Consider the following 12,386-nt stretch of genomic DNA (forward strand, 5'->3'; position numbering starts at 1 on the left):
TCCATTTACTAGGCTTCCCAGAGAATCATTAGTATGATAACAATCATATGTCTTTGGTGTTTTGATGTCTACAGTGCTTTCTTCGTATCTTCTCTGTGAGGTGAAACTATTGTAATGATTATCATTTGGATTTTATAAGTGAGGGAACAAAGGCTCAGTGAGGTGATTCACCCAAGGTGAATCATTAAGTCAGCTGTTAAGTCTGAGAATATTGAGGTAGTGCAATAGATAGAATATTGGGCCTGGAGTCAGGAAGACCCGAGTTAAAATCTGACCTCAGACACTACTAGCTATGTGACCTTGGGTAAGTCACTCAACCTCTGTTTGCCTTAATCCACTGGAAAAGGAAATGGTGAACCATTCCAGTATCTTTGCCAAGGAAATCCCATGGACAGTATCCTATGTCCTTGGGATAATGAAGAGTTGGATATGATTGAATAATAACATGTGGTCTGTGAACTTTAAAAAAAAGCTTTTAAAAATGTTGATGACTGTATTTCAAATATAATGGGTTTCCTTTGCAATCCTGTGTATTTTATTTCATTCATTAAAAAACATTATTTTTATAAGGGGCCCATAGGCTTCCCTAGACTGGCTGCCAAAGTTACCCAAGACAAAAAAGGTTAAGAATCTCTGCTATAGAAAGTCGGATCACAGGATCGATTGGATTACTCAATTTTTATAGCTGGAAAGAACCAGAAAGAACACAGGATCTTGAGATTTAGAGCTAGAAGAGACTTTAAAGATCATCCAGGTCAGCCCCTTCATCTTGGAAATGAGGAAATTGGGGTCCCAAGTGGCATGGACCCCTCCAAACACATGCACACAAACACTTCCCACTTACTATTAGTCATCAATCAATCAATCAATCAATCAACCAAGTATGTATTAAGCGTCTACTATGTGCCAGGCATTGTGTTAAGGGGCAAGGATTCAGAGTCCACAAATAGGTGATTATTTTGGAGGGAGGGGAAGTAACAAAAGAATTGGAAAACTTGTTGTGTAAGAGATGGTACTCAGCTGAGCCTCGTGGGCATTGAGGGATTCCAAGAGGTGATGGTGAGGAGGGAGTGCTTTCTAGGCATGGAGAGAAGTAGCAGAGGACCACCATGTATGAAAACAGCAAATAGCCCAAATTGGTTGGAACATAAGAGTATGTGCGTAGGGGGGAGTGGTGTGTAATTAATGATCTTGGAAAGGAAAGTTACAGCTAGATTGTAAAGTGTGTTAAATGCCAAAAGGAGGACTCTGTATTCTGTTCTAGAGGCAATGGGGAGTCCCTGAAGCTTCTCAGGCAGGTGCATGCCATGCTCAGATCTGTATAAACTTGGCAGCTATGTGAAGGGTGCAATGGAGGAGGGAGAGGCTGGAATCAGGGAGGCTAATTAGAAGGCCCTCGTAAGAGTCCAGGTGAGAGGAGACAAGGACCTGAACCACATGAATGGAGAAAGGGAAGAGATCTGAGAAATGTCATGCTAATAGAACCGTTAAGACTTGTAAACTGATTGGATATGTGGTCTAAATCCTAGAAGAGTCTAGGATAACTCCTGGGGTGAGAATGTGAGTGACTTGGAATAATGGTAGTTCCCTTGAGAGAAATAGGAAAGTTAGGAGGATGGATAAGTTTAGGAGGAAAGAGAATTGGCTCAGTTTTGGACATGTCAAATTTGAAATACATATGGGGCCTCTGATAAAGAGGTTCAGAAAGCAGCTGTGATACTAGAGAAGTTTAGGGGAGAGATGAGGGTTGTGTTGAAATGATAGTTGAACTCATAGGAGATGATAAGGTCTTTGGGAGAGGGAATATGTACAGAAAAAGGATAACAGGGCTGTGGTTGGAGACCAGGGATATGTGTACAAATGGGGGCAGGGCACAGATGGTGATCCAGCATAAGAGAACAAAAAGGATTACCCAGAACCAGGAGAGAACAATGTCATGAAAATCCAAGGAAGAAAGATTATCCATAAGGAGAGGGTGGTCAGTGTCAAATGCTACAAGGAAGTCAATTATGTTCGCATCTAGACTGAGTCCATTGGTTTTTTTCCCCAAGCCCTCTCTATTTCCAGGCAGAGATTACTTGATCAGGGCATTGTGCTAATCTGATTTCTAGATCTACAAGGACGTTATCATCACAGCTTATAAAATGTTGCAGGGATCGACACTAGATCCAAGGTTTAAATCCTCTGACCAACTGCAAAAGGAGTGAACCTATCTCTCCACTGCCTTCATCCTTACCCACCGTACATCCAGCTACTGAGGATCCAGGATGTTTTCTGTGTTTGGAATATGTGCCTTCTCTATCTCTTCCTCCTAGAATTCTTTGTTTCCTTCAAAATGTAGCTCAAGTACCACCTCCTACATGAAGACTCTTCTGATTTCCCCTAAGCTGGTAGTATGTCCTCTAAAAATTTATCTCATTTATTTTGTGTATTTATTTGTGTGTATAAGTTGTCTCAATTTATACATCTGGAAACTTAACAAAATGGGAAAATACAGCATTGATAAGCTCCTAGAAGTCAGCAGCTTTTTCATTTTTGTCTTAGTGCTTAGCATTGTGCCTGGCACATTGTAGGCACTTCAGGAATATTCTATTCAGCTCTGGTCTTTTTTATCAGGAATGCTTGAAAGTTTCTATTTCATTAAATATCCATTTTTCCTCTGAAGGATTAGACTCAGTTTTGTTGGGTAGGTGATTTTTGGCTGTAATCCTAGCTCCTCAAAGGGCCATTCTTGAGAGATAGCTTGGTATTGGGGGAAGAGTGTTAGATATTAGAATCAAGAGATCTGGGTATTCTAGAGTTCCAATATTTACTAGCTGTGTGTCCCTGTACAAGTCACTCCTCCCTCTCTGTACCTCAGTGACCTCATCTGTAAAATGGTGGTGATAATACACTCCCTACATCACAGCATTATGTTCTTGGAACAGTAGACATGTACTTCCCTGTGGTTAGGCTGAGCCCTTTTTGGTAAATCAGATCATAAAAAATGATGATTTGCCCAGAGACCTTCAGGAGATGTTCAGACATATTCCACCCCCACACCTTCCCAATCCTAATCCTCTCTGTCAGGTATGGGCTGTCAGAAGCAGAGCTGAAGGATGTCTTATCTTTGGATGATGAAGTTTTGATGGAAGTCTATCAGCAGTGGACTCCTCCTAGCAAAGATGTCCTTCGTTTTCCTCCTCTCCTGTGGGTGAGGCTCCGTCGGGACCTAGGGGATTGCTTGGTGAAGAGACCTGCAGATGGCTTCATGCTCCTTGGACTTGCTCACAGGTAGGCAAAATGGTACCGAAATGGCTTGGTTGACCAGAATCTCGAGTGCTTTGCTAAAAAAAAAGGGGGGGGGGAATGGAATTTTGTTTGTAACAGTCTAGCAACTGCTGCTGACATTATCATAGCATATTAGGGCTACTGATGATAGAAATGACTGACTCTTCTGAATACCTCTTTTTCTCCCACTTCCCCAAGGTTGAAACCTCAAAAGCATCTTAAACTTCTCTCTCTCCTTCATTCTCAACATGCCTAATCTAGTTGCCAATGCCTGGCAATTTTACATTAATCCAATTCAATTAAAAACATTTATTAATCATCTAGGCATTATGTACCAGGTGCTGACATACAAAGCCAAAGCCAAAGCCAAAATAAATCCATAGTGTGGGGAAACAAGATGGACACAGATAAATAGATACAAAATATATGAAAAATAATATGATGTAATCCCAGAGGGAGAGAGTGTTGGCAACAAATAGGGGGATCAAGTAAGGTTTCATATATGAGGTGGCACCTGAGTTGAATCTTGAAAGAAGTTTCCACAATAACTCTTGAATTCACCCCTTCCCTAACTTGGGCTTCTATTTAGCAGCTAGGTGGCACAGTGGATAGAACAATAGAAATCAGAGAGACGTGAATTGAAATTTGACCTCAGACCTGACTATGTGATACTTGGCAAGTCACTTAACTGCTGTTTGCCTCAGTTTCCTCAACTGTAAAATGGGGATAATAATGTTTGCTGGAGTGTCTGCCTCACAGATGTGGAAGCATACTAGAGTCCCCTCTACTCCCCTCTTTAGACTACATATTACAAAATAATATTAATACAGTATTTTACTTGGTCTAACCCAAATGGTAAACCTCAATAGTCTTTCTTTAACTATCAGTTCTAAAATGTCTTTTTCCTAGCCTAACATGTTTCTAAAAGGAAAGGCCTGATAAAACCAGGAAGTAATCCTACCAAGAATTGATTAGACTAAGAGCAAGAAGGTCTTTTGAGTAATTCAATTAATACAACGAATTCACCTTCGACCAGGTTGGAGGATGGATCTTCAGAGGGAGTGATTAAAGAGGGATTAAATAGTTTTAGGAAAATGATTGTCCAAAGTACCCGAAAGTTATTAGTGTTGTTCTGCTTAATGAGTCAAAACTGTTGCCTGAACTTTGTACTCTTGTTTAATCTTGATTATAGGATTGTATCGTTGTTCTTGAGCCCTATACATTCAAAGAAGAAAACAGTTTGGATCAGAGAGACTTTCAAAAGCAAGATGGATCTCTATCCCCTTTAAATTGCTCTCTACCTAAGTAGAGATATTTAGGATTCCTTAATAAATTTGCTTCTGACAGACTTCCAGCCTGTAACGCCTAGAGTACTGAATATTTCTTCCACATTCTCCCGCATTGTTGAGGATACAATTTTGATGTCTATACACTTTGTAAATCTTGAAGTTCTATATAAAGGTCAGCTATTACTATTATCTCACCACTGGTTCCTCTTCTTCTAAGACAACTGACTGAGGTGGTCAAGGAACGCTATTTATCAGGACGAGAGAAAACTAAGAGGCATCATCTCTTATCTGAATTCTTCACTGGAACCTGGAGTCAGGGTATAAAGAAACCTATATCTCTGCCCCTCCTGGGAAAACCACTGAACTTTGACAGGAAGGTGAGATTCCCTAGTAATGCTCCTTTGAATGAGATTCACAGAGTTATGTTTTCCTGTGTAACCCTTTCCTCCCATCTTTCCAGGTTGCACCTCAACCCCTCTGGTTTTCAGATACTGTTGCAAATCTTCGGAAATTGAGTGAATTGCCCAGTCACCTGGCTAATTCAGGATGTACTGAAGAGTTGAAGAAGGATGTGCTGGGTAAGGATATCAGCTTCCCTATTTGGAAGAATTAATCATTATGGATGGAAAAAAGGGAATCAGATAATAAGAACAGAAATATACCTTCAAATATAGAACACGGTATCAGAGCTGGGAGGGCCCTTAGAATATAGGGTATCAGAGCTGGTAGTGTCCTTAGAACACAGGTTGTCAGAGCTGGAAGGGCCCTAAGAACACAGGATGTCACAGCTGGGAGGGCCCTTAGGACACAAAATATAAAATATAAGATCTAGAAGAGATCCTTAGAGATCATCCATCTCTACCCCTCATTTTACAGATGAAGAGACTAAGTCCCAGAGAGGAAAAGTTCACAGCTGACCCAGAACCAGAATCTGGGTGTCTGATTAGTTTCACCTCTTTCAGTGCCCAGGAAGCTCTAAGGTTTAGCCAGATCTTTCAAGACACAAGAATCCATGCAGGCCCCTGAAGGCTTGGCCCTTTGGCATTTGATGTGAGGGTACATCACAAAACTCCTTGGAGTTAAAAAAAAAAAAGAAGCATGACTCAGAACTACATTCTCAGAAATGTTGCCCTTACCCTAGGCCTTATCAGTGGTGGCCATCATGCCTTTTTTGACCTATGCAGGACTCTTTTCTGATTTCCTCAGTGCTCACAGCTAGACCAACATATTCCCCACTCAGTCATCCTTGTGCCTGGCCAGATTTTATTGGATCAATTCCTAATGAGACACATTGACTAAAACAAACAGCTAATAAAGGGTAATAGACCAGACGGAGGTTGTGGAATATCCCAGCTAACATTGCCTTATGAGTATTTTGCTTGTGGGGGCCAACAATATTTCTCTCAATAACAACCTGCCTTGAATACACTATAGTAAACATAAACAGCCAGACCAGATCACCGGCATCTAGGGATGGAGAAGGGCTATCTCTCGGCCTTCTAGCCCCTACATAAGCTGGAAATTGTCACTCTTCTTTGCAGGGAACATGGACTGGATTTCTTGTAGAGTTCTTTCCAGTGGAATCACAAGCATGCTGGAGGACTTTGCCCTTTGTGCTGAACACACTGACTGTCCTGAAGTCAGCCTCATCCGTGATGCCATCCAGCTCTCAAGACCCACCATAGATCGTGCAGTGGGCATGGGTAAGTGACATTGGGATTGGGCTCCTAGATGTAGAAGTCTCCTCTAGGTTGAGCTTCTAATATGAGTTTTCAATCAGTGATTTGGATAACATTGGCAAAAGATTAGCTCTTCAATATCCACATCTTCTGACATGAGAAAATCAGTGCATTTTCTTCTTGGATCAGCTCCTGGAATCCTGCAATTTGTTATTAGCAAGAAAGCAAAAGATAGTATGGTGTAGTAGAAAGATGGGAACTAGGAGGCCTGGAATTTAATCCTGGCTCTGCTCCTGGGTGCCTGGAGCAAGTCCCTTGGGCAAGTCCCTTTTCTCATCTGCAAAATGAAGACACTGAGCTAAATAATCTCTTATGGACTTTTTAAGTCTAAGACTCTATATAATATATTAGTTAAAGGTATAAGCATACTCAGGGGTGGGGAACCTGCAGCCTTGAGGCCACATGTGGCCCTCTAGGTCCTTGGGTACAGCTTTTTGACTGAGTCCAAGTTTTATAGAACAATCCTTTTATTGAGGGGATGTGTTGTATAAAGCTTGGATTCAGTCAAAGGGACGCACTTGAGGAGCTAGAGGGCCACAAGTGGCCTCGAGGCCGCAGGTTCCCCACCCCTGACTAGACATATGGGTGCTAACAGTCAAATCTGCAGCCCTGAGGAGAGCACAATTCAGTCTCTTTCCAGGACCATAATATCTGAGGAACGGCAAGCGGATTCTACAGCCCTGGTTAGACAAGAGCATAATTTACCACTAGAGAGCAGTGATGTGCAATTATGTTCACCCATACGAATCTATGCAAAGGAGAAAGAGCTGCACTGGAGCCTTATTGTACAGCTAGGGAAACTAAGGTCTAGAGAAAGGAAATGGATTGCCAGCATGACATATAACTTGGTGACAGACACTCCCAAGCTACCAAATGGTAGACATTACAAAGTTATCGAAGGGCTGCAGTTTAATCCATGTGGGCACTCCCTTCCCTGAGGCCTCAGTACATTCATCACCTGATGGCCAGCCCTCTGAGTCCTGAACCTCTCCTAGTGAAGCAACCTTGCTAAGCTAAGCTGTCTCACAGGCAACAGATCCACAGTCCATCCATCACAGGATTTGAACTCCGAGCTTTCTAGCTTATTAGATCTTGTGGGCCACTGGGCAAGGCCTTGTCAAGAGAGGACTTTGGGGAGGGGAGTGGCAGATATGCTTTTGGAAAGTTACATGAGTGTGTTAGGGGCTTGAAATTTCTTAAGTATGGAAAATCTCTTTTCTAGCATTGCAACCCCAATATCAAATTTAGTAGCTAAGCCTCAAGAGTGTTCTTTAAGAGAGGTTAAGTAATTTACCCATGGTCATACAGCTAGTAAAGTGCCAAGGGCAAAATTTGAATTCAAGTCTTCCTGAATTCAAGGCCAGCCCTTTCTTTACATGTGGCCTCTTCTACACCTAAACAATTCCAATAGGGAAAAGGAACTAGACTTGTGATTTTATTAGTAGAGGGAATTCCCAAGTGAATAAACACCTTCTCCAACTGCAAGTGAAGATCTTCTCTGAAACCTATATTCTTAGAGAGTTACCTAGCCTGGCTCAGGGCAACACAGCCAGTATGTGTCAAAGGTCGGGCTTGAACTTAGGTTTCCAAGGCCAGCTTTCTATCTACTTACATTATGATGCCTCTGCCTGAGAAACTATATAAATTGAATATATTTTTGTTGTTGTTAAATTGCTTCATTTGTGTCTGATTCTTCACGACCCCATTTGGGGTATTCTTGGAAGAGATACTGGAGTGGTTTGCCATTTCCTTCTCCAGCTCATTTTACAGATGAGGAAATTGAGGCAAACAGGGTTAAATGACTTGCCTAGGGTCACAAATCTAGTAAGTGTCTGAGGCCAGATTTGAACTCAGGTAGATGAGTCTTCCTGACTCTAAGCATAGTGCTCTATTTATTATACCAGTCCCCTTCCATCTTGAAAGTTTTCTTCTCCCTGCTTAGGAGGAACTAGTGATAACTATTACTTGCCCCAGGACCCCTACAACTCTTCCACTAGAGTATAATGGAAAGCATGTTGGGCTTAAGGTCACAAGCACTTCATCAGTCCAAGTCTTTGCTCTGACACTTATTGGCTGTGTGTGGCCCAGGGCAAGTCATTAAATGTCTGGGTCTCATTTTTCTTCTCTAAAATGGGGACAATAATGCTTATTTGTGTTCTTGTAAAATGTTTTATAGACTTTAAAGATCTATAGGAATGTGAGTTAATATTATAGTCCTCTATACTTATATATTTCAACTTTAGGCAATTATGTTTATATAAAATAATAGGGGCAATAGGTGGTGCAATGGATAGAGCACCAGGCCTGAAGTCAAGAAGACTCATCTTCCCGAGTTCACATCTGACCCCAGATGTAAGTGTGACTCTGGGCAAGTCACTTAACCCTGTTTGCCTCAGTTTCCTTATCTGTAAAAATGACCTGGAGAAGGAAATGGCAAATTGCTTTAGAATCTTTGCCAAGAGAACCTCAAATGGGTTATGAAGGGTCAGACATGCCTGAAGCGACTGAATGTGAAAAATAATTAACAACCTATGGGAAAACTAGAAGGCTTTCTTTAGGAGGAAACCTTTCTTAGGGTATCCTTTCATGGGGCCTGAGCTTGGCTATTTGTCCTAAATCCTAACCAAGTATAATTCTTTCTTTTAGACAAGAGCATTTTCTACACGGAGATCCTGGCCAGGCTTTATTCCTTCTCCTCTCTCTACCCATCACTCATTGGACAGCTGTGCCACCAATGCCTGAGGTGGTTTAATGCATATCCACATCCCGTTCTCATCCCCCTCTGTGGGTTCCTTCTACCTCCGGGAGGGCCCCTTCAGGAAACTCTCACAGGCTATCACAAAGGTAGGTTTTCCAGTGCCCTCCAAATCCACAGAGGGATGGAGGGGAAAGAACAAAGGAATCTGAGGGCCTGCTTTTGAGTCCTGGCTTTGACACTGTGTAACTGCTTTGGGGCAGGCCAGTTCTCCCCTCTGGACCTCTGTTTCTCCATTTGGAAAATACAGGAGCTCAGAAAGCTGGAAGAGTACCTTATGCAAGGTCACACAATCATGGAATAGTACAGAGAGCCCCAGGACCCAGAGTTTCCTTGTCCAGGCCTCTTGGTCCTATATCATTACTGTCTTGCACTTTTATACGCAATCACAAAGTCTTTAAGTCTGCAGTTTGCTCATCTTTTTCCCACTCAAAGAATCTCCAGAGCCCTTTCAAAATTCATCATTGTCAAAGGTGGCAGGAAGGGTGGGGTCCCCCAAATCTAGCATTACTCACTGGCGGGCAGGGGAAGTGGGGCTTTGTGGAGCTCTGAATCACTTTAGCTGAGAACATGTCTAAGGTCCCTGCCAGTCCTGACTTCCAATGTTTTATACTTAAGATTTTTTCTAGTTTTAACCTTCTATGTTCTAAGGTTCCTTCCTGCTTTGATGTTCTATGTTTTGAGGAAATTTCTAGTTCCAATATTCTATATTCTAAGGTACTTTCTAGCTCTAATATTCTGTGTTCTATGGTAATTTTCAACTTTATCATTCTGTTTTCTATGGTTCTTTTTCAGTTCTAGCATTCATGAATGTGGACAAACATTTGTTAATTGCCTCCTTCTGTACCAGGTACTATGCTAGGTGTTGGAGATACAAAGACAAAAAAAATGCAGCATTTGATCTTAAGGAGTTTATATTCTACCAGGGAGACATGTACATTTACAAGAATATACAAAATTAATACAAGATAAAGTGGCTAAGTGGATAGAATGTCTAGTCTGGGGTCTAGAGGACCTGAGTTTAAATCTGACCTCAGACATCCATTACTAGCTGTGTGACCCTGGGCAAATCACTTCACCCTGTCTGCCTTAGTTTCCTCATCTGTAAAATAAGCTGGAGAAGGAAATGGCAAACCACTCCAGTACCTTTGCCAACAAAACCCCAAATGAGGTCATGAGGAATCACACACGACTGAACAACAACATTTTAGAGAAAGGGCATTGTAGAGGTGAGGAAAGGCTTCCTGTAGAAGAGGCTCTTAAGCTGAACTTGGAAAGAAACTGGGGACTCTAAGAGTCAGAGGAGGGAGTGTATTCCAGGTACAAGGGGACAGCCTGGGTATGACAGGATGCTCCATATTCCATTAGGTCCCTAAAGCTGCTTCGGAACCCAATTTTCTCTGCTTTAAAAAATTTTTTTTTGTTTCCTGGCAGTTGTTTCCTTCAGCTTTCCCGTCATAGGGAGAATCTAGATTTGTGTGACCCTCTCTGGGATTTCCCGTCTTCCACGAGTGAAGTTCCATGGGCACTCTCAAGTGCTGCCTCATGCTGACTCAGATGTACCAGCATCTCTGGAGGCCACTATTTATAAAGGATAAATACTAGTAATGAGCCTATAGCCAAGGGGAACGAAAAGGTTGGATAGTTAGAGGCACTGGTACTTTTAGCTTATTTTTGAAAGGAAAGAACTACAGATCTGTTTATCTATCTATCTATCTATCTATCTATCTACCTGTCTATCCACCTTGTCTGTCTGTCTGTCTATAAATCAATCAATCTATCTATCTATCTACCTGTCTATCTGCCTTGTCTGTCTGTCTATCTGTCTATCTATCTATCTATCTATCTATCTATCTATCTATCTATCTATCTATCTATCTATCTATCTAATTAACTAACCCAACAACTGACCATAGTAACTTCTAGAAATGACAGTTGAATCATGACAGTCCTTAATCAGACAAAGAAATCTGGCTTCATAGTGGAGGCCAGTGTACATAATTTTTATCTATTACAGCAAGGAGCACTGGCCCTGTGCACAGCATGTGCTTAATATATGTTTGCTGAACTGAAGAAACACTACTGGACAATTTGGCCAAGCTGTAACTAGGGTGGGATGGCTTAGGCTTTGCTCCAGGTAACCGCCCCAGGAGGTGCTGAGCGTCCTAATACCGCCTTCAGCAGTTTAGAGACTACCGAGCTTAGCTCCTAGTTAGCAAGAATAAGGAAGCTAACAAATGGTGCGGTCTCACCCTGCCCCCACTCGTTGTCCCCACTTGGTAACACCTCAGCGAGCTTCTCTCTGGTGTGGCCGGGATGCTCTTGCTCATTCTCAACGTCCTAGGGTCTATCCCCCCTTCAACTTCCTACGTCTTATAAAATGGATTTGAACACACATTTGATGTTGCTTACCCTAAATCCTAATAACAGCTTTGCAGCTCAGCATGAAGGGAAGTATGACGGGAATCAAGAGATATACATTTAATTTTAGCCCTACTATATATTAACTATGTAAGCTTAGGTAATTTATCATTCCTCTGCCTCAGTTTCCTTACTTGTTAAATAAAGGGACTGGATGAAATGACTTTTAAAGTGCTCTTAAAGATAATATGTTCATGTCAAAAAAAAAAAGAAAAAATGATATGTTCAACTAGATAATTTTCAGGCACCCTACAAGCTCTTATATTTTACGTTCCAAGATCCTTTCCGGTTCTGACATTCTATGTAGTTGTATAGTGGGCCTGAATTCAGGAAGACGTGAGTTTGAATCCTGCCTCAGACCGGCTGTGTGACCCTAGGCAAGTCACTCAACATCTCTTAGCCTTAGTTTCCTCATCTGTAAGCTAGAGAAAACAATAGCACCTACCTGACAGAGCTGTTGTAAGAATCAAATGAGATAACAAAAGTAAAGCATTTTTTGGGCAGCTAGGTGGTGCAGTAGATAGAGCACTGGCCCTGAAGTCAGGAGGACCTGAGTTCAAATCCTAGCCTCAGACCAAACACTTGACACTTATTAGCTCTGTGACCCTGGGCATGTCACTTAATCCCAACTGCCTAAAAAAAAGTAAAGCATTTTTCAAACCTTTCAAATACTATTTAAATTATAACTGTTATTGTTATTATCATACTCTATGGCCCCTTCCACCTCTAATATCCTACACTCTAAGTTCCTTTTCTGCTCTGACATTCTAAGTCATTTGTTTTTTTTTTTTAATAAGTGAGGCAATTGGGGTTAAGTGACTTGCTCTAGCTGCCCCAACATTCTAAATTCTAAGGTCCTTCTTAGTTCTGAAACTCTTATGTCCCAAGGGCCCTCCCATATCTGACATTCTA

At 41.7% G+C, this 12,386-nt stretch overlaps 1 protein-coding gene across 1 annotated transcript in view; it reads left to right on the forward strand.

Moving 5' to 3' along the window:
* NWD1 (NACHT and WD repeat domain containing 1) overlaps positions 1–12,386 on the forward strand; it is a 58,817-nt gene that overhangs the window by 3,649 nt on the left and 42,782 nt on the right. The window contains 5 exon segments of the mRNA XM_020969428.2: positions 3,070–3,273; positions 4,777–4,936; positions 5,020–5,137; positions 6,101–6,262; positions 8,945–9,142. Of these exon segments, the coding sequence (XP_020825087.1) occupies positions 3,070–3,273; positions 4,777–4,936; positions 5,020–5,137; positions 6,101–6,262; positions 8,945–9,142 (842 nt within the window).

The sequence above is a fragment of the Phascolarctos cinereus genome, unplaced genomic scaffold (genome assembly GCF_003287225.1).
Source record: "Phascolarctos cinereus isolate Bilbo 61053 unplaced genomic scaffold, phaCin_HiC Scaffold_4;HRSCAF=312, whole genome shotgun sequence".
In the NCBI taxonomy this organism is placed as follows: Eukaryota; Metazoa; Chordata; class Mammalia; order Diprotodontia; family Phascolarctidae; genus Phascolarctos; species Phascolarctos cinereus.